Here is a 24,044-nt window from a genome sequence, read left to right as displayed (position 1 = left end):
AGATAATTGAAATCTTTAACTACATTGATTTTTTTTCCTTCATAAAAGAATATTTCCTTGTTAAGGAGTCTGTTACACTTATTGAATATCATTATTTTTGTTTTATCTGTGTTGACAGACAACTGCCATTTTGATGTGTAGGCTGATAATTTATCCAAACAGTTTTGTAATCCCTTTTTGGATTTTGAAAGAATCACAATATCATCTGCATAGAGAAGGCAATTAATGGGTGTGTTGTGTAGCAGTGTGGGGTCACAATGATCATTATCAAAAATATCAGGCAGGTCATTAATAAATAAATTAAACAGACTTGGGCTAAGTTTGCATCCTTGTTTTACTCCGATATTTGAACAAAATGATTCTGTTAAACCATTTCTTGTTTTTACCTTATATTTCACATCACCATACATATCTTTTATAATTTTATACATATTACCGTTTACACCATTTTCAACAATTTATAAAAAAGACCTTCATGCCAAACACTATCAAAGGCTTTTTTGAGGTCTACAAAGCAGGCATAAATTTTATTTGATGTTTTCGATTTATTTTTATCATTTGCTTGATGAATGATCTCCTTGTCCTGATGGAGGTATTTATTAATAATAGTTTTCAGGATAAACAGATTGTCTGTTGTCCGACAGTCTTTCCTGAATCCAAATTGTTTATTCGAGAGGATATTATTTTTTTCTAGATATGAAACTAGTCTTGTGTTTAAAATACTATTAAATGATTTACCAAAACAACTTGAAATTGCTATTCACCTGTAATTAGAAGGGTTCAATTTTGACCCAGATTTGTGCAAGGGTACAATAAGACTAGTATTCCAAGAATCAGGGAATTTGCCAGACATGAACACTATGTTAAAAAGTTTCTGTAGTGCGTCTGACAGGTGATATCCACCACATTTAAAAACCTCATTACTGATTTTGTCTTCTGCTGATGACTTATTATTTTTTAATTGGCTAATTGCTTTTTTAATTTCATTTTTTGAATAGGACCATTTAAAGATTCTGTATTGACTGCGTCCACATTTTTCTCTAAAGTTTCTAGATGTGTTTTCATATTAGAGTGAACAGTGTTGTTTTTATTTAACAGTTTTTTAAAGTAAATTAACCAGTCCTCAGGTGAAATAGGTTCATTATCTGAATGTGTTATACTGTCATTGTTTAACTCATTCAGTATTTTCCAAAATTTAGATGTATCACTTTTTGACTTCAGCGTTAACTGTTTTAGGGCATGTTTCTTTTTCCTGATTAAATCTTTGAATTGCTTTTTTGTTTTGAAGTATCTACCACGAATAATCGGGTCTAGTGGGTGTTTCTGTAGTAATTTTGAAATATTTTTTAATTCTACGCGAAGCAACCAGCAATCATTGTCAAACTATTTTTTTCTTTTTTAGTATTGTTTTGTTTTTCTTTTTAAAACCCTTTGGAGTGATTTTTTTTAACATTTTGGTCTGTAAGTGATAATATGATTTTTTCAAAATCTGAAGAAGCTGTTTCCGAGTCATTGTTATATTGTTTTAGGAGAAATTCCGTAATTTCATTTTTTTCACTGTAATGCAGAGAGGCCAAGAATTTATTTTTTGTATCCACATCCCAGATATATTTTGCAGGTAATGGATCCAATTTATTTTTGTTATTATTTTTTTTCAGGGCATTATAGATGAATCGGTTTATGGCTAAAGACAAAGAGATAGGGCAGTGATCTGAAATATTAGATAGCTCATGAACTTTGAAGTATTGTACAGAGTTATAAAAATGTTTTGAAATAATCCCAAAGTCAATAGCGCTGCAAAAATTCGGTGTGTAACATGTATATTTGCCAACAGAGTCTCCAATTGTGCGACCATTGAGTATGATTAAATTACACTCCATGCACATATCGATTAATTTCCTGCCAAATTTATTTACACTAGATTTAGAGTTTATATCCATATTTTTCCTTGTTTTAAAATGATCATTAATGTAGTCGTTTGGCATTGGTAAATGTTTATTATTATTGTCACTGATTAGATCATCAGTTTTGCCAATTCTGGAGTTAAAATCTCCCAATAAAATTACATCACCTTTGGACGAAAAATTAGTGATGTCTTTTTCCAGCAGCTGAAAAATATCATTATCAATCTTTTTATAAATGGAAGAATTTTCAGGTGGTATATAAACGCAGGCTATATACAAGTCATTGTTTTTGTTCAATAGTTTTTTGTCAATTTTACACCAAATAACTTCATTATTACTGCTATTTACTTCAGTAACATACTGTTTGTATTTGCTTTTATACAAGACCGCAACACCTCCTCTATGAACTTTTGAGCCATTTTTACTAGTTAAATTTCTATCTTTTCTAATTAATTCAAAAGCATCTAAACTACTAAGTAAATTCTCACTACTAACACTGCTATTCAGCCATGTTTCCTGTAGACAAATAAGGTCTAAGGATGAAGTAAGGTTATACAATTCATTATTGGATAGCTTGTTGTAAAGCCCATTAATATTCCAACTGCCAAGCTTGAAAGAAGATATTTGCATGCCATTGGCAGAGTTTCTCTTTTTTGCAACCATGACCGACAGCAGAATATAAATTAAACAGGAAAAAACAAAATACAATGGAAATAGAAATAGTAAAAAAAAGAGTAAAACTAAATGTACTAAACAAATATGGTAACAAACTGTATTGGTAACTTTGGTAAGCAATTAAAGAAAAAGAAAAATAATTGTGTAATTTTAATAAGTCAATAATATGACTATCCATACAATAGCTCATAGGTTTATTTAACTCACAATCTTTTTTTTTAATTATTTATCATTAGCTGTGAGTGGAATGGTAATAATTATAATGCATGTTTAAGATTTTGAATTGTATAATATGTAGGGCACAAATCAATTATAAGTGGTCTGACATTAAAAAGGACAGACTAGAGAATACCTGACATTAATCTATGGAAAGCTGTCGAATGCACTGTACTTCAAAATGAGTTAATAAGGTTCATGAAATTCATAAATTTATTGAACATATCTGGCGTTTCTTCCTCTGCAAAGGTTCTTTTAGTCTTGAAGTCGTTTCCTGAGTACTTTCTTGAACCAGAAGACTGAGGGCGCTCTCTATAATGATCTTTCGTGACGCGTCGTTCGTTGTCGGAGAATACTTGAAAACTCCGCTTTCTGTGGTGTTTATTCTTGTTATACTCATTGTAGTTACCGGTGTAAGATTGATTAAAGTTGCGGTTTTGCAAATTATTTCTCTTACGTAAATCCTGCTTGATATCTTTGCGACACCTCTGTTGTTTATACGTGTATGTACGCCATCATTGTTGTAACAATCACGTGATGAGAAAAGACCGTCATGATTTACAACTATAACATTCTGCTTCTCTGTTTCTATATTACGCAATAAACAATTAAACTTTGCTATTTAATCATTTAGCTCAGTATTATTATGGTGATATAGAATTTCAGAAAAACCAACTTGAGCGTTTGGCATGTTCATCTTCGTGGTATCGATCAAATCACATACTTCATTGTAGCAGTAATCCGATGAAAAGCCATTCTTCAAATCATTTGTACCAAGATGGAATACTACAAAATCAACTGTAGTTGAACGAATTCCTTTCATTTGAAAGCAGGCTTCTTCTAATGTAGGAATTTTTAGGTGCTCTACTGTGGTACGGGGAAACATTCGACTAGCGGAAATGCGATGTGTGATTGAAATGCGATGTGTGATTGAATCCACAACCAAGAGTTTGTTTGTTTCTGTGTTATATTTGCGTAAAACACGTTCTCCGGTGTCAACGTGTACTGATGAAGGGATATCGGGTGCTGGTTGTTCTGAAAGCGTCTCGTTAATAGTGCGTTTGTAGTGAACTCCGGTGTCGGCGTTCACCGATGAAGGGATATCGGGTGCTGGTTGTTCTGAAAGCGTCTCGTTAATAGTGCGTTTGTAGTGAACTCTGGTGTCGGCGTTCACCGATGTAGGGATAGTGGGTACTGGTTGTGTCGAATGCGTCTCGTTGGTAGAATCTTTGTCGTCATATGTGGCGTCATGCAAACAGTTTTATCGCTAGTGAGATCAGATGTTCCATTACTAGAAAGGCTTTGTAGATTATTATCTGGTTGACTATTCTTCTGTACATCAGTGGCCTCGCCTGATTTGCCGAGTAAAGAAGCGTATTTCTGGTTTAATTCATGCAGTTGAATATTAATAGCTTGTATTTCCCGGTTGTGATCTTCTTCTCGCTTTTCCAACTGTAAATCAAACATGTTTTCCACAACTGAAAGTTTAACTTCAAAATCTGACCTGAGTTTGTTTTCCATTTCTTCCATGCGTTTCTTAAATAAATGTTCCATGTTGTCAACACTGTCTTTAATTTGTGTATTGACTACAGTTTGAGTATTCAATAGTTTAGTGTCGACGACTTCGTTAACCGCGGCAACTGATTTATTCAGTTGGCGAACTTCCTCCGTTCTAGTTTTGCTTTCTTCTTGTATACTAGAGGAAATGACTTCTCGAATTTCACATTTTTCTTTGTTGTTTAAATCCACAATCTCTGTGTATTTTTCTTCAAGAAATTTAATGCTGGTATCATAACTTTCTGTTGATTTGTGAACGGACTTTAGGTACTCCGAAATAACAACGTGCGCTGTTTGATTCTGACGCGATGGGGTTGATTTCAACACTTCCATTTTGTCTAACAGTGATTGTTCAAAAGTGGCTTTATCCGTTTTTGTAGTAAGATCAGTGACATCAGTATTATCTGCTACCTTTTCATCTGATTTCGTATATAATTCACCGATTTTTGCTTCAGAGTCACAGATACACTCATCATCGCTGTCAATGTAATTGTGCGAATTGCCGAATTGTGTTAGCTTTGAGTAAACAGCGGCACTCCTAGGAACCATAGCTGTAGAGTTGAATGCCGCAATGAAATTCTCGGTGTCTTCTCTCTGGGAAAAGCATTTATGTAAAGCACTAGGGTATTCATTGGTGCTTTTATAACAATCATTCCATGACTCAAAAATTCCAACAGATCTTCCTTTAGCGACTGCATAGAATCGAGAGTTTTGTTTACCTTTTTTCGTCTTTTGTTTCCTTTGTTCCGTGGTGTGTCTGATGTCATCGTCGTCGTAAAAAAACTTAGGGTCGCGTAACTCTTTTCGTATGCGTTTTTCCTCAGCCATAATTGATCAACGCAGTCTTGAGAACTTGTTCTCTAAATACCTGTTCCTATATATGTGGATTGTGGATTAACCAAAGTTACCAATAACAAGTTTGAAGTTTACTGAGCGTAGTTCACTTGTACCATTTCAAAATGGTGAATCTTCCCACTCTGGCGCAGTCGGGCGGTTAATTTGTTTTTGTAGTTTAAATAAAATAAACAAATTCGCGAAATGGAGGTGTTAGCGCGAAATCCTCTGTAACTGGATTATTCTGCATGGCCCTCTATCGACACTGCAGTGTGATCTTTACCATGTTGACCGCATTGTGCACGTATATCCGCGCCCACCTCATTATAATATGTGCATTCATGAATATTTAATAGCAATTAATTTCCTGCAGAATAAACCAGTCGGGGTGATTTCGCGATAACACCTCCATTTCGCGATTTTTTTAATTTTTTTTTTAAACTACAAAAACGAATTAATCGCCCGACTGCGCCAGTCTATATAACATGTACAAACGGAAAAATTTTAAATGGAATCGGCATTAAATAACAGTACGTGAAATGTAACGTTTCTTTTTGCCGATGGCAGCCATACGGGCACGTGAACCGGAAGTTGTTGTGAACTTGCCCTACGGTAACTCGGTCAAATCCTTATTCTGATTCTGACTAGTATTATACTAATAATGTGCTCAAAATAAAGGCGATTATAATGTCTCCAGTCTGACGAGAGATTCAGTGGCTCACAGCTGCGCGTGTCCTCAAATATGTGTTACAGTATGACTAATAAACCATCGATAGGCATGGCGTACATGGTGTTTTTGATTAGAACCACATCATATACAAACTAGTGCTTCTTTATACCTGACAGGACGGCGGTTTATTGCTATTATATTATGCCAGTGAATCTGGTACAGAAACGCCGCTAACGAGAAATCCAAAACCTGCGCATTTCAGTGATGGAAGCCCAAAAACCCGTGGAGTATTTGCAATTTACAACTATGAATATCATAATACTGAGTTATGCTATGCCTATACTGACTACTAGACACCTAATTTCCTTGCAGACCAGTAACAGTGATGTTAAGTGATAGTTAAATAAACTTAGTTAGTTATCTGTTTATAAGGGACTAAACAGAAATTACAGGGGGGGCTGGTGTTTTTTCACAAATGTGTACACACAGATGCCCTCTCCCTCCTATGTGCATATAAATACCTGACCCTACATTTTTTATGCACAATAAATACTGACTCTCCCTGTACGCATAAACATTGTTTTGTTTAAAGGAGAAAGTTTTTAATCGGAATTATCTTGAAGTAAATATGCCAGATTACAATTACAATAGAAAACAAAAAGACTGCCACTCTCATGCAAATAAACATCAAGTACAATCCCCGTGATTGAAATAATCCTATCATTAACAATATTTTCATCATCAACAATAACATGGAATTACATCCACCAACTGTGTTTTGACATATTTGCTGTCACTCTTCTAAAAACTGGTTTTAGAATCAATAATACACATTTACGTCTTGTGTGATTCAACTCAAGAGAAGAAAGGTCGCAATTTATTTATCAAAAGTACATTCATTTAAAGTGCTGGTTCGCCGCACAGATCTGGAGTGCAGAATTTGTTGAATGGGCTCGCTGTTCTAACTACTGTCCTCACTCTGTGCTTAATCAGAGTTGCCCAGTTTAGCCAACACTAAATCATTATCATCAGTTTCATTTTGCTCATCTTCTTAACTCTCTTTGGAACTTTCATCTTCACTGCTCTCCGCCACACTTTCTTCATCTGTGCTACCACTAACTTGTTTGTTTTCAGTCATTACTTCACATCACCAAGCTTATTGCATATGATGTATTTGTTTAAGACGTCAACTTTGTGCTTTTTCAGTTGATTCATGTTATACAAGATTTAACTAATCAATGTCATCGTATGTTTTCGCTTGTGTTTCTGTAGAAACTATACTTGAGTATGTTAAAGACCTAATTTAAGGCAAGATATGAGTTACTGTACACAAAAATGGAAAAAATAAAATCAGGTAGTGAATGTGTAGTGCGATATAACACTGATCATATAAATACAGAGGTACATAAATTGCTGGGCACACAAGAATAAAAAATCGTAAAAACAAGCAAAATAAACGTCTTCCAAAAATGAGGAGAAAACAGAATGAGTGCTGGAATTGCAAAAGTGGTGACCAAAATAGCACCACGTATTGATGCCGATGCCATCAGGAGTGAAGATGGTTTGTATTTTGACGTGGTGAATACTGTAAAAAATGTGCAAACAAATGTGCTTATCTTAAAATTAAAGATCTCGTCCAAGTATTTGATGAAGATAGTGATACGAAGGAGGAGACTGAGAACAGTGATATGGAGAAACAGTCAGTGAATAGTGACACAGAGAGCGATGCTGAAAACCGTAACCTAGAGGAAGAAGGGGATTTTGATTAACAATAACTCTAATGACTCTCATTCAATCCCCAGGGGAAAAGCAAGAACACACATATTCACTAAAAGAATTAAAAATAAAATATATGACTAAAATGTAAAACAGAATTAAAGGAAGAAAAAACATTGTTCTAAAAGTTTATGTCTGTATAAAACATCTACTTTCTGACTAGAAGGCATGCTTATAAAATATAGTAGGAAAGTGGAAAACTTAAGAAATTAATAACTAATACAAATACACTATTTAATACAAAAAAATAAAGGCCCAAACATTTGTCTTGCATTTAGACTAATATTTTGAGGAAATAAGCTCAACAACTTTGCATGTTTCGTTATGAATCCCAGCAGTGACTGGCATTCTTGGCTTTGCATGTCTGCAAGCAGTGGTTGCTGAGACGTAATTTACAATTTACATTGTTTTTTCTTTTAAGTTTGCTGTACTATTGCATGGGTATTAGTCAACACCGTATGTAATGTATGTGTTGAGTCATGACTGTTTTATTATAGCGACAATACCTACATGGATTTTTGTTTTATTAAAATTGGTAAATTTACACAATGTTTTTATTGCATTTTTTGTATAATATAGTCCTTATATTTAATGCACAGAAAACAGTGACTCTGCGCAAAATAAAATTACCATCCTCTAATTGCTTGCATGAAAAATATGTACCCTTAAAAACACCGCCCCAGTAATTTCTGTCCAGTCCCTGAACAGATTTTCCGTATTTACCTGTACACACAACACCTGAAATAGCCACGCGTGCATAACATTGCCCACATGCACAGTGCCCCTTGATAGGCTCAACTGGTGAATCACTGGACGTGAGAACAAAAACACCAAAGCAAAGTAAAATTTGACGAGCTGGCATTTAAAATCGAAACAGTCCATGACATAAAACAACTGACAAAGCTACGAACTGAGATGATGTAGAAAATCCTTCGTTACTCTGATTGTGTGCATTCGTTCTTTGACTAAAACACAATCAGTGGCTTTCTGGGACTGAGTTGTGCAATGAGCATGATTATTGAAACGGATTAGATAACTTTGCATATTTTGTTTATTTTAGTAAACGAACAGCCACAAAGTATCATGGGAAACTAATAAGCATATAATATTTCAACATATTAATATAGAGGGTGTAACTTCATGATGCGAAGAGGCTTAATATGGTAGCATATGGTGATTATTGGTGTTGTCGATGATAATTAATGTTAGTCGACGCTTCATCGTGTTTGCTCACAGTGTTGTTCGTGGCGCAAGTGAAGGGAAAGTACCCCCTTGTTGCAGTTGAGTATGTTATTGTTATGAAATAATAATCCTTCCATAGATTAAATCATTACAAATATATGGCATAAATTTCCGGTTCTGGTTGAAATATCAAGAGCCAACTTGGTGTAAAATTGTCAGAACAAACGCAAAATTAACAGTAAACAAAAATATTGATTTACTGACTGACTGGGAGCGAGAGTACAACGATACTTTTATTCACATCAAATTCGAACACGCGCTGCGCAACGACCACCGCCCTTCAACACTGCATAACATCACGTGACTATACACGAACCATGATTAGATTACATTGTCAGTACAAGAACGGATTCAGTCTAAATACTTTAAAAAATTAACATTTATATATATTTGCACGATTAATTAAATTATTATGATGTAGCATCAGGTATGTGAGCAATGACCTTTTTCCGAACTTTGACCTATACTCGTACATTAATAATTGCTAAATAGAAGCTGTTACCATAAGGTAATGTCACAGGTGTTGATTTTTGATCACATACTTAAACTATAGGGAGGATTATCCTTAGAAATGAGACGACCCAGTAGCATCAAACTGTTCTTTTATATGTGTGCATTGCTTGCTTTAAGTTACGTGTTTTCATCAACATCTCCGGCAAGTGACGTGGCTGACGGGACGGGAAGGGAATGGAACGTTACACCTATAGAAGAGATTGAAGCAAAGCTATCGACTGAGACGGAAATCACGCGCAAAAAGAATAACGTTCGATATTTACCACCCAGAGCAACAGGTAACGAGCGCAGAACAATATCAACTCAAAATGGAGCTCGTGTACTGATAGTATCACGCTTTCGAACAGGGTCCACGATCACGGAAAGATTTCTATCGCGGAATCCCGACTTTTTCGGCGTTCACGAACCCGGAGGAATGTTACAACGAGCGTTGAAAAAACATATTTTGCAAGATAGCTATGATAAATTATCGGATATTCGCGAAGACCTACTCGATTTTATGCACGATATATATAATTGTAACTTTACTGGACATCCGTATTTCATCGATTCTTTGAACAACATTTGGTATTATGTGCTGCGGTCATATTTGACGTATTTGCCGCGACCTAATATAACCAACGAAGCTGTCACTGGTATATGTAAATCGAAACCTCACAAGGTGATCAAAGTGTGTCGGCTGTATTCCATTCTCGAGGCTGAAAGATTGGTAACAGAAGACAATGTGAAAATCATATTTATCGTTCGAGATCCCCGGGGGATGGCTCCATCGCGAATGAAATTTACAAAATTGTTTACGCCCGAGGAAAATTTCAATGAAGTGGAACACCGTGAATTTAAGCTTCATTCAAAAATGGAGGATTTAATGTTGGACTACTGTAATTGGTTAAAACTAAATCACCTCGCAATATCGGAGCTCCCGGATTGGTTGAAAGACAGGTACTTAATTATAAGATACGAAGATATGGAAAGGCAACTACGACAGACACTTCAAATAATATACAATTTTGTAGGGGTCCAGTTCCGCAATGACGTCATGCGCTCCGTTTTGCAAGAAGTTGAAGAATTTGAAGTTTTTGAAAAGGGTAATAATGGCGAACGATGGAGAAACAAGTTAAAAATAGAAGAAGTATTACGAGTCCAAGAATTATGCTCAAGTAAATTGTTCGCAGATTTTGGTTATAAACTTGTCAACAACCAATTGGAATTAATTGACACCAAAACATCTCTAGTTAATGATCTTCCAGCATATTAACAGTTTAGGGGATGTTACATTTATGCATTACAAGCCTGAGTGATATTAAGATACCATCGTATATTGCATATTTGCTTATTCTCCTAAGTGAATCATTTACGTATTCTGAATAAATTATTTACGTGCCCTGCGTGAATTATTTACGTATTCTAACTGAAACAGTGCTTAAATTTGTGTCGTTTTATAATATAGATTTTATAGTTTATTATATGGAATGTATAAAAATCTTCAATGAATTTGAACAATAGAAATGAGAGTAAAATAGGGAAGGGCCAACAATCTTAACATGAAAGACTTTATTAAAATTGCCTTGTATATATAGTTCATTTAACATGGGTCTCGTGGCATAGTTCTCACATATGATAGTCTCCTAGCAGAGTTAGTACGACATGGTCACGTGACATAGTTCAATTAACATGAATCACCTGACACAGTTCCTCCATGCAGGTAAAGGACAGATTCTGTCTTTTATCTCTATGGTTCATCTGACTAAGTTTGTTGTCAGTCATTTGTGTTCTTTTATACTTGTAAATTCTCTTAATCTACGGTTGCGTATGTCATTTTCACTTTGTAGTGTTTTTTTTGTTTTGTTTTTTAGAGGAAGATGATTAAACTTGCCGTGTTAAAATATTGTTAAACCAATATAAAGATAACAAAATGTAGTAATTTATGAAAATAAACCAAATATCAGTAGCAGTTGTCACTGGAAGGGTGGGAGTCATCGCGCAGCACGTGTTCGATTTAGAAGTGAGCAAACAGTGTATCGTACATACGTTGTATAGGTCGCTATGGAAACAAAAAGCGGCGCCTTGGGTAAACGGGTTTTCAACTATGTGGTGCACACTGTGTGTATTTCGTTATGCTTCTCCTATGAGTGGTATAATTAATTTAGCAATATCTAGATACATTGATATCGGCCATTGCCAATTATTATGCTATTAATTTAATCACATTTATCTAATATAGGTGTTATTTGCTTTCTCACATCTCGCATATTTGTAACAACTGCAGTGAGACTGCTTTGTCATGTGGTTCAGCGTGATGGCGCCCTCACTGGGTCAGAGTGTATATGTTTCCATATTACTGTGTAATATTTATTTGATACTGATATTTTCTCATCATGGATTCTGTAAATCTTTTCACGGATTACTGTATTACTGTATACTCATATTTCCATCTAGGTTTATGTATGCTGTGTATGTCATCCACAAACATCATCCATACAATGTATGTTCGTCATTTTCAGTGATTTATTTATTATTTGAACAGGCGCAATGTCACTGGTTGTCACAATTGTAATTATTAAGTAGAATAGTCGTATATTACCTGCAAGTCTGTGAATGAGTGTTGTTTTCACCATAAATCATGTAACCCCTGTGTCATTAGTTTTGCGTGCTTCCTTTAGCTTTTAAGTAGCTGTACACTGATTACATATTTTGTCGCCGTAACAAGGCACCATATTACTGTGTAATATTGGATATCCATAGAGGTATTTGTCTGTTGTGCTGTTGGCAACTTGGTGTCACCCAGTTGTCTGATAAATATGGTGCATGGTAATGGAGCAAAAACTAAATAGTATTTATTAAGACTAAATTGTATAACTACTGACACCAAGACAACATTGGAAACGGAATGACATACCAAGCGATCACAATAAACGATACAAGTGGCAACAATACAAAAGTATCAGAACACATTCGATGCTTGAAGTTTTATCAAGGGGGTCATATATGAAGAAAGTTTAGACATCCAAAAAAATCTCTATGGAGCGTCAACTAAGCTAAACTAAATGAGCAGTGACTAAATGAGCATGTATTTTATGACTGATATGAAAAAGCTGACATGATAAGACCAACTGGTGGTGCTTTTGGTCATAGCAGTCAAACCATGTGAGAAAAATAAAAATAAAAAGCCAAAGTTGAACTGACAATCTTGAATTTAACTTGTTAATTTCGTTCATAGGCCCAGAACAAATGCAAATTTTTCAAAAACCATTAGATACAAATCTTTTCTAAACATAAGATAAACTTAGAGGTAGTGTACTGTTGTTGAACTTAAGTACTAATGCCAACCAGGCTGTAAACATGAACACAGATGACTACCTGCTGTGTATGACAAAGTTAAACAACTTGAAGTATAAACAAGTCTGCTTAAAGGTTTCGCTAATAGGGAGTCGTTTAGTATAAAAATTATACTCAATGTATACATCTACATGATTTACACACAATACTAGAGTTTGTGGAGCGCCTTGATACCCTAAGTGAAGCAAAGTGGTTTTGCTATTTGGTATGACCAATGTAGTACGCACGTTTTATGGCTGTTTGGAGCAATGCATGGAAGATCTATATATGAAAATATGTCTGTTAGTAACTCGATGATATCGTGTTTTCATTCACATTTTAAGAGCATCAAGCAATAAGAATCTCTCTTCGAGAGACTAGAAAAGCTTCAAATGTCGCTTCTATAAGTAACAAGTCAAATACTGCCACACCTAGTTCAACGAAGAGTGGACTAATAGATCCTGAGAAAGTAGCTGCTCTGAGGACATGGCAGGTACCTACAAATGCACAAGAACTCAGATAATTCTTGATATGCTAGGTATTACATCAATCTGATTAAAATATGGTCCTAGTTTTTGTTTGTTTGTTTTTTTGTATATTTATTTTATTTTATTTTATTTTGATCTAGTATTTATTTTTTTGAAGTTTTGGTAATTTCGAAAGCCAACAAGAATCTGATCCGATGATGTAAGTCCTGTTCAAATCTCGCGTAAGTAACAACCAACCACAGGCCCCCTTTTATACAGGCTGTCGGTTGCTTACTTTTCAGTGTAGCGACACTCTACGGGCAATCTTTCTGTACATTATATTTTGCCAACTTGAATAAACCATTAATAGAAAATTACTAGTATATTTTAATTTGCAAAAGAAATTCCAATTTTACAATTTTTGTCATTACATTGAATATTTTTTTCACTTCCCGATACATCTTCGCCAGCCAAGGTTCGTTTATTCAGTCATCGCTTTAATTTTACATCAAACACTGAGCATAATTATCTAGAATGGAAGCAATAAAATATATAAATCGTAATGATTAGAACACTGTAAACAGCTATAGTAAACAATGCAAACTGATTTTAAATTGTATTATGCCCACGGTATCGACGCAGAATATTGGAGCAAAAAAATATTTTCTGATCAATTGCGATGTGTTCCAAATAAAAAAATGTTTTATTCCAGTCCAAATCAGCTCAATTACTGTAATAAAGAGTTACTGTATAATGTACAAAATGTTGATACATTTTGATGAATATTTACAGCTACGGCTTCAATGATACCGTAGAGATTTTGGCCCGATCGTCAACAAAACATCACACGTCTCCAGGGCAAGCGACTGGAAAAGGTAGCAAACACACTAAAATAAAATGGCGGATTATACCGACGTTAGCGACCGGGAAAAACACGCCTTTTCGGTAAGTTTATCATTGTCAAATGCAACGAAAGTCATTTTTATTTTGATGTTTATATTGTGGCACGAATGGTTCGAGTTTAGATCGTTATTTTGCGTATCTATTTTGGGAGTGGCGATTTTGTTTCCACCAGTTCGACCGAACACCGGTATGACCGAACACCGGTATGATGACGTCACCGGGCGGAGTCGGGTGGCAAACACACTCAAATAAAATGGCGGATTATACCGACGTTAGCGACCGAGAATAACACGGCTTTTCGGTAAGTTTATCATTGTCAAATGCAACGAAAGTCATTTTTATGTTATTATTGTGGCTCGAATGGTTCGACTTTAGATCGTTATTGTGCATAGTTATTCTGGGAGTGACGATTTTGTTTCCACCGTTTCGACCGAACACCAGTGACTTTTTCCAGTCGCCTGCCCTGGAGACGGGTGATGTTTTGTTGACGATCGGGCCAACATCGTCTACGGTATTGAAGCGTAGCTGTAAATATTTATCAAGTTGTATCAACATTTTGTACATTATACAATAACTCTTTATTAAAGTAATTGAGCTGATTTGGACTGGAATCCAATTTTCTGCGTCGATGCCGTGGGCCGGTGACCGTTATACAATTTAAAATCAGTTTGCATTGTTTACTATAGCTGTTTACAGTGTTCTAATCATTACGATTTACTTATTTTTTTGCTTCCATTCTAGATAATTATGCTCAGTGATGTAAAATTGAAGCGATGACTGAATGAACGAACCTTGGCTGGCGAAGATGTATCTGGAAGTGTACACATTTGTTGGAAGTGAAAAAAATATTCAATGTAATGACAAAAATTGTAAAATGCTGTGAAATTTCTTTTGCAAATAAAAATATACTAGCAATTTTCTATTAATGGTTTATTCAAGGGGATAAAATATAATGTACAGAAAGATTGCCCGTAGAGTGTCGCTACACTGAAAAGTAAGCAACCGACAGCCTGTATAAAAGGGGGGCTGTGATTGGCTGTTACTTACGCGAGATTTGAACGGGACTTACATAGGCGTCGGATCAGATGTAGGTAGGGCGGAATAAAAAAAAATCACAAAATCAAAATCAAAGTAAAATAATAAAATAAAAGGGCATTAATAACAAAAGTAATAAAAAATAAAATAAGTTTATAGCCAAAATAATTAAAGCCCGTACACTACATCAGATTTTAATCAGATTGAGGCTCAGATGTAATGTAGGGCGGAATTAAAAAAAATCACAAAATTAAAATCAAAGTAAAATAATAAAATAAAAATGCATTAATAACAAAAGTAATAAAAAATAAAATCAAAATAAGTTCATAGCCAAAATAATTAAAGCCCGTACACTACATCAGATTTCAATCAGATTGGGTATTACATAAGATTTGTTGATGGATGCTCCAAGTTAATACGACCTGTTAGACTTGACTTTGGAACTGCCAACTAAGAGAAGGAAGGCCAGCTGTGAATGGACAACAAAATGCCAGCTAGCCTTTGAAACAATCATCAACAATCACTCATGAATCTTTCAATATAAGCTTCTGTTGATTGCAGCTTATTATTTGTCCTAAAAACTAGAGCATCTGTAAATAAAATAGAAAGTGTAATGTGAGTAGTGGCTTATACAAATTGTGGTCTTTCAAACAACAGAAAAATGTGGCCCATCACTTGTAGTGGCGGCGGCATAGGGGAGGAGGCATGGGGAGGTCGCCCCTCGAGAAAAATGGTGGGGACGTAGCCCTCCAAAGTCAACCTGAAACCCTTTGTGTCAGCAAAATTTGCCCTCAAAATGCAGGAAATAGCGTTTCAAAGAATGTAGATTTCATTTTGTTTAAGGGGGGATTATGCATGATTATAATTCAACAAACAGTGAATTGTTTATTCAATATAGTTTATTAAATTTACTTTGAGATTAAAAATTCCTTGATACATCTAGTAATTCTATGAAATATGATTATATATTCCAGCTGATAGAATTGATGAAGCTGTGGTGTTTGTTTGTGATTATTCTATTATTCGCCGAAATGACCAATGTGGGGATCAAGTAAACTGGTACAGAAATCAGTGAAGAGGGGAAATCACATTTGATTGTCACCTGAGTGGGCTAACGTTCTAACATTATGTGAAGTAGAAGTGTATGTGGCGATACAACACTAAAAAAATAAATGATAGTTTTCTATTATTAAAACAATAGGTGGTGTGGATACATGATTCATTGGTTGGTATTGAAGAATGTTAAAGCGGGGGAGTCGTCACCTGCGCATGCGTCAGGTGGCCATAGCGTGTCATTGTTTACAAGCAAGCGTCTACCCATAAGCCTTTGCATGTATAGCGTGTGTTGTTATCGTCTCAATTCTAACGTATCATACAACTTATGTGAACATATTACATTGTTCTTGACATGTTCGTGACGTGTGTCAGGCAATACAAATAAGCTTATCATTACACTTTAATATACACCATATGTGTATTCCATTGGTTTATTAGTCGAAAATGAATAAATACTGTAGATGTATTAATTATTCACTGGGTTTTAATTTCGCTATTTTCGCTGATAAGTAAAATCCGCTATATTAAATCTATGTGAACACATAAAATAATAATAAAACTAAAAAAAAATGTGATCGGGTTCACCACCAATATTAATCAAACTCACTCACGCCTTTCATCTAAAAACATAAAATTGTGTTTGCCTCATCTTGTTTCGCAAGTCAATATGCCAGGTCTGAAGCTTAAGTGGGCCGTTGTACTCTATTGTAGTTGAAATCTAAAGTATGAACTAAAAGCGACTTTGATGAATCACATTAAACGAGAAAGGCGACAAATTTATCTGTTTCTGCCAACGATGCCAATATCTTCATCACAAGAAAGGAAATTAGAACACTAACCGTAAGCGTCCTCTAATAATAAAAACAAACATGGCTGCCACAAGGGTTTGACCGGACTCCACACAAAAAAGTTCGATGATTCTGTTCTAAACTGTTCGGAATTTCCATGATGTATCCTTGGAAGGAAAAGATGTGCGTCGGTCGATACTCCCTCTGTACTGTCTTTGTGCATACTTTCAGGTATCCTCGTAATAACCACATATTATTGCTACTCGAAGAAGTCTACCACGCAGTGATATAATTTTATAACCACAATATGTTAATTTAATTGCGCTCAATATTTGCTGTGTACGACATAGTCACAAATTACACACAAAAGAATATGGCCACGCCGCCTAGATTGCGGAGAACCCGTGGCATTTAATGAAGTAAAAAGATTTCGACATGGCGAACCTGTGGATGTAATTTCGCTGTCCTCGATACACTTTTTCTATGTAGCACGCCCTCTGGAGACGAAACGTATTTAAGCAATACATTTGAAAACACGCACTATATTTTGTTGTTTCGTTGGTTCTTCATTTAGAAATCTTTCATAACTACAAATCAAACCAATATCGACGATTGCAAATATATATATATATATATATATATATGCGTTACTAAACTGTTATCACCATGGGAATTAATAGATGATTTTCAGTCCACTGCGAGATCTCGCGCAAAGCGTGAAAAAGGTGATTCTGCCACAAAATTAGAATGATTTGATTCTGAATTTAAATTCCTATTTTTTGTAGTTGAAAATGTCGAAATTTCTATCTTTTAGAAAGGATTGTCTAAAAGATAGAAATATGGCGTTGAAATATCTTCGCTTCATTAAAATTGACCAGCCTCAAATGTGTGTAGCACCTTATTATTCATGGAATAGTTTAGCGCCACTACGACACTATGACCTCTGGTTTTACGTTCGATTTCACGACTAACAAGATATCTCGCAATGAACGGGAGACGGTCTATTGCAAAGCACTCTATATTACTCTCATCGTCATTTCTATCCATTGTGCGGAACCAATTGTTCATTTTAATAGCTAATATAAATAAAATATTAAGTAACAATACAATCTGAAGTGTACAGGTGACAAAGTTCATTTTTTTAAACAATGTTGAACGCAGTTTTGAACTGAGTTGAAATGATACAATGTTACATGCATTGTTAGACGTTTACTACTAAGCGCCCATCCCATTCCAAAGTACTTTAACCGATGTAGTGGATAGTTTGCATGTAACATTTATGGGCATAGCTTCTTACGGGATAAATAAAATCATTTGGATAAGTCACATATTTTGGTTGCGATCTTGAATTTTCACCAAAAATGGCAAAAATTGGGGGCACTTGTTTCGCAAAACTGCTTTAACCGTTCAAATGGATATTTTGCATGTAACACATATGGCCACAGTTTTTTACATGCAAAATAAAATAATTAAGATCAGACATATGATTTGATCGCAATTAGTTTCTCGTGATTGTTTTAACCGATCAACTTACATGTTACATGTATGGCTAAAATTAAAATAGATATCAATGATATAATAAGACATATGCAGCCTAAAAACTTGGACCCGACAACGCTGCTCTGCATATTTAATTTTCAGTCGCAGTCGTTCATCAATGACGTCATGTTTATGGGAAATTCTAAATGACGAGTGACTACACAGTCAAACACAGTTGTGTATTCAACTGTTCTACAGCTAGTCGTGATGACGTCACAGAGACATCTCGTTACTAGAAAGCAAGACTTATATTATGTTATATTAAATTAAAAATAGATGGTAAGTTAGAACTAGGTTTTGGGCACCTACCTCAAGATCCTCTCATAAAGTCCAGGAATCAAACAAACACTAGCAATGCTCTCGGATTTCATATTATTTATGCACGAGTATTGGCTTCCGATATAACAGCTTCACCAATAAATGTTAATTTAGCATTCCAAGTGAAATTACAACTGAAGTATATTTATATAACATTTCTGTCTCACAGAGAATCAGGTGTTACATAAAGTGTGCATCCAATCTCATAGATGAATGGCCATCCCATTGGCCTTATAGACGAATCCCCTTTAGATGTATAATCAGTCGTGGGATTAGGCAAGGGGGTCACTGTCATTACGCTCTATTGAGATTGTTAGTCTTTGGGCAACTCCACTGGTCTAGAACTTGACATATCTTCACATGTACTTTGTCATAGACAGTACAAGCAGACGATATCAAACGCGCACACATTACCTCATTTTTAGGAATGTTATTGTTTTTAGTGTTATCTACCGTTTACTTGATATTAGAATCAGTTCAAACAAACTCTCCCGACTAGCAAGCATTTTGTTGTCAAGAGGGATCAATTTCAACGAACGAACGAACACTATCTTATTTGTTAATGATATTCTCACGCGACGTGAACACTGATAGTTTATCTACTATTTCTATCTCATCTAATAATCTGTCACTCCTCTTACTACAATTTATTCGGCTGTAAATTAAATATAAAGACGAAAATTATCTTATTTGTGATAGATAAGTAATATGAAATAGATATGGGCGGGGCATTGATGAGACAACACTAAGAGCAGAAAGTTTATCGTCGCTATTCGTCTTTTAATATACTTCTTTGATATCGTATTCTATATATCTTATCTAAAAAAGATTGTCACTCCTCTTCTGACGCCAGTGGATGAGGATAATTTTCTGTTTATCAACAGAACGAGCTCTGAGTGGGTAGAAAATCACACTAAAGCACAACAGAATGATTGAAATGAATTCCGAAAGCAAAATGAATACAAGTTTCTCTGGTTCAGTCCGCCCTAGAGGGCGCTGGTCACTCAGACTGGGGCTTTGTATACAGGGAGCACGCCGGCCTACATTTTGCTTGCTTTATGTAGCGCCAATACAACAGGAACCTCTAAAACAGTGATTTAAGGGGTCATTATTGAAATTATTCGCCAAGTGTGTGTGTAACATCTGGAAGTGAACTCACAGCTGGTCTGTGTATATTCGCAACCCCATCAAACGCCATGTTATTACCCCTGAACAAACAAACAAACAAACAATCCAAGTCATTCACTGCCAAGTCGGCTAGTAACAAATCCCAAAATAATTTACTGAACCATCCAACAGCTGGTATGTACATATGCAGTAAATTCAGAAATTATTCGCAATCTAGCGTTCATAATAAAAAAAAATAGTAAAATGTAAAATGGAGCAGATCGAGGTGACTCATTACAGACTTCAAACTGACTCATTACTACATAAGCCATTTTAAAATCGCCTTCCGTTTACCCTTGAACATAAACTTCTACATATTATAACACAAATAATACAAAGTAAATACCTTCTTTCACAATTCTGATTAAGTATTTCAATTCAAAATGATAGATTGCGGGTATTTGAAAACTGAATTTCTTTGACTATTAAAAAGGGCATTTCATTTATGCTTGAGCTTAACTCCATACCCAAGGACAGGCAGGGAGCAATTTTCTCTGTTTACGTATTTTATGTGAACATATCAGTTTGCATAAATCATTGAAGAATTTTTTGTTATTTGGTGTAAAATCGTTAATGGAAATGTTGGGTGTTGTGCACTCAGTTGTGAATGACTTTGTTTGTTCATGATGAAAATGATTATAATGCTGGACATTGCCTTCAAGTTGAATCACCTAGACTTCTCAAAACATGTCTAACGCAGCTCACTGTGGTTATGAATCAGCATGGATCGGACCAGTTTACCGTCCCTGTTTATTAAAATTAGAGAGCTATCTGTTGATTGAATGAATGTTTACTTTAACTACTGGTCGGTGAAGCAGCCAGTGTCTAAGTTGGTGACAATAAAGAATATCGGGTAATAGGTATAGATCATAGTACCGAAAACACGGAATATGGATTGGTTAAAACCTTCGATAGCCATGGTCCAAATTAGTTCAATCCATTGTCACCTGATAGTTAAAGCATAAACAACCCACGTACTGTGGTCGTGGCTACAAGGTCGTAACTATCACGTGACATAACCTGTACACAGAGAACATTTGCTTCAAAACGTTAAATCACAGGATCTAATAGAGGGACTGCGTTTAAATGTAATACCGTTATTGACATTATCATGGCAGACGTTTAATCTGGTCTCTGAGTGAGACACTGTACAATACAATACCAGTAAGGGCATACGGTCGTAAAACTCCTGCACAAATAGATCCGCACAGGTGGACAATTTTTCATGTAAATATGTAGATATTAGTTTCAGTTGTACTCAGCATTTGGCAGGGGGGATCGTAACCTCTTGTGGTGAGAACCAGTGTGACTGGCCTGCCAACGGGGTGCTAAGGATTTCATTGGAAAAGTTATCAGTTACATCCGTTAATGTAATTTCGTTTTACATACCCGTAAATCAAAAATCACAATACAATACAATACAATACAATACAATACAATACAATACAATACAATACAATACATCACCGTAAAGAAATTACAATCTTTTTTGGGCTCTGAGTAATAAAGTTAAATTAATAAACTTGAACACACATTACTGTATTTAATCTGGTCATGACTCCATGGTAGCTTTGAAGCAAAAGGTCGTAATTTGTCGTTAAATTAGGAATTATTCGTTGAATTAAGAATTATTCTAACCAGAATTGATCAAGGCTCGATGCAACAAAACCTAAAATACCGCTCAGGTGTTGGATTGCGAGCGTGTTAGAATCCACCTCGAGGCCGGTTTTCCCTATAAATACATCGAGGACATCGACTACAATTGAAGGGCGGCGTTCGTCGCGCCGAGCATGTGCGACACTTGCGTTGCTAAAACATTGATTTTCCCACAATCCAATGCGCTCTTCTAATGGAAATCACAAGTATGAGTTTGCACTAATTACCGCCGGTGACTCTTTCGATACCTTCCAATCACCTAAGACATTAAAGGTAACGTCTGTACTCTGCGCAACAGTCAAAGTCGCCATATTTGTTTAGAAGAGAACCATATCTCGCGCATGAGTGGTTTGACGACCACTACCCTTTACCATGACGCGGCCATTGGTGACTTTTTGCGTTGCAAGCCTTACTTTCACATTGACGGAACGTCTACGTTCGATTGCGACACTTGGAATGCATGCAAACCAAGATGTTTTGTCTCATACCAGTGATTTTGTTGTCGGGTCAACCTTTATTATCTACCAAATACAAATATAAGAGTTGATATTCTGCGATAACATTTCTATTCAAATGATATTTAGTTGGTTATGGAAAATGTCCGAGTCTAACAAATCTATCCCCTCCCCCAGTGATATTATGTTGTACCCACATCATGTTTATTCGAGTTCGCTCATCACTTGCTGTTTACATCAGACAACAAAATGATATGGCAACACTGCCTAGCTTGCAGTGACCCCCAGAGAAGTTGAATGCAAGCGAGTGAAATGTGTATGGATCGACATGACCTGATTCATAGGATGGATTTATCGAGCGACCAATCAGCTGTTTTAACGTTTCCGGCGACCAAATAATGTATAAATACAAGATATTGTTGGGGCACCAAAGTGTATGTTTTTAAAAACGACAACTGAATTTTGAATTCCCCCAACTATATCTAGCCATCTTTTACAATTACAACGGAAATACAAATTTTGCTACCCACCAACATGACCAGTTGAGTCTCTGACAACTAAGGTTGAGTTGGCTATTTTTAGTCAGCCATGATGTCAAAAGTTCAATATGTTTGCATTACACTTATCTGATCATTGTTACATATGATTATGCAGATATGGTACCCTGACCTCCAGACTGATGAATTACTGAATGGAACATGCCATTTGCTCCAATTCGGACTATTAATCAGGTCAAGTAATGTTTAAAAATCAAGAGACGTGTTCTCAATATTCATGTCATCTTAACAATTAATTACAAATCACTCTATATTATCTTTATTATCATTAATACTAAAGGTCCAGAAATGTGAATGTGAGGAACACGCAATTGTGACCCAATTTTAATACACTTAAAACCATAGCCTCGTTCTCGTTGCAAGCTACCTCGATTGCGGTAGTAATTGTTAGCACCCATATATCGATATTGAATCACCTGGGGGGGGGGACTATAATGCATTTCTAAATAGGCATGTGTCGTGAGGAAGCATCAGTAATTGGAATAGCATGGGTCACGACGATATAAAGGGAACATTATGTAACAATGCACAATTTGCCTGATGTGTAGAGGGGACAAACAGTAACAGAATAATACTTGCAGAACGTAGTTTTTAACAGATCTGAAAGTTAACATATAATGCTCAAATTGTTGCAGATGATTTGAAATTAAAATCACATATTTCTCACTAAGGCATCTTTGTTGACGCAATAGTTAGACGCTTTGATAGACGTTCACTGAGTGTTCTCTCTTAATTCACACGGTAACAAACATTACCCTTCAAATTGCACACGTGTAACACAAAATGGCCATTGTCTTTGTGCGGCGTGTTTCTCCTGGCCAATCAAATCTTTCTTTTAATTCGGTCAGAACATCAACGTTAAAGGTGTAATTTATCACTGGCTCAGCTCATATCAAAGTGCAGCTATTTTTGTTCACAATGATCGTTATCATCCTCGAACTGGTTTTAAATTTAGGATGTGCAATAAATGTCAAAACCCATCTCATCGCAGTGGTTCGTCACCGAGCCTGCAAATATACAACAAAACGTGGTTTATTATTTTTGACACGTAAATTGAAGATAAAATAATCAAAGACAAACTAAAAATAACAACAACAAAAATAAAAGGAAGATTGAAAATAATATAACAAAATAATATAAAAAAAACATTGTGATTATTAAATAAAATAAAATAAAATTAAATTAAATTAAATAAAATTAAATTAAATAAAATAAAATAAAATAAAATAAAATAAAATAAAATAAAATAAAATAAAATTAAATTAAATTAAATTAAATTAAATTAAATTAAATTAAATTAAATTAAATTAAATTAAATTAAGAAAACAAGAATGAAAAATATAAATATATATATTTATGAGAAATGCGGATAACAAATAGAAGATGTCCAGCAAATACATC

The 24,044-nt window shown here is 35.2% G+C and overlaps 1 protein-coding gene and 1 long non-coding RNA gene across 2 annotated transcripts; both read left to right on the top strand.

Moving 5' to 3' along the window:
* The first annotated feature begins 9,445 nt into the window (after window positions 1–9,445).
* Window positions 9,446–10,642, top strand: LOC102800871 (carbohydrate sulfotransferase 1-like). The gene has a single exon (XM_006825914.2). The coding sequence runs from the start codon at window positions 9,446–9,448 to the stop codon at window positions 10,640–10,642; it is 1,197 nt and encodes a 398-aa protein (XP_006825977.2).
* A 3,643-nt stretch (window positions 10,643–14,285) lies between these two features.
* Window positions 14,286–14,992, top strand: LOC146737921 (uncharacterized). The gene is made up of 2 exons (XR_014930789.1): window positions 14,286–14,373; window positions 14,814–14,992. It is a non-coding gene; the product is annotated as an uncharacterized LOC146737921 (long non-coding RNA).
* The last annotated feature ends 9,052 nt before the right edge of the window (window positions 14,993–24,044 follow it).

This window comes from Saccoglossus kowalevskii, chromosome 10 (assembly GCF_978046115.1).
Source record: "Saccoglossus kowalevskii chromosome 10, keSacKowa6.1, whole genome shotgun sequence".
In the NCBI taxonomy this organism is placed as follows: domain Eukaryota; kingdom Metazoa; phylum Hemichordata; class Enteropneusta; family Harrimaniidae; genus Saccoglossus; species Saccoglossus kowalevskii.
This window is presented reverse-complemented; position numbering and strand designations above follow the sequence as displayed.

Excerpts from the sequence above, each read along its gene's own strand:
- LOC102800871 (XM_006825914.2), top strand. The coding sequence starts at position 9,446 with ATGAGACGACCCAGTAGCATCAAACTGTTCTTTTATATGTGTGCATTG.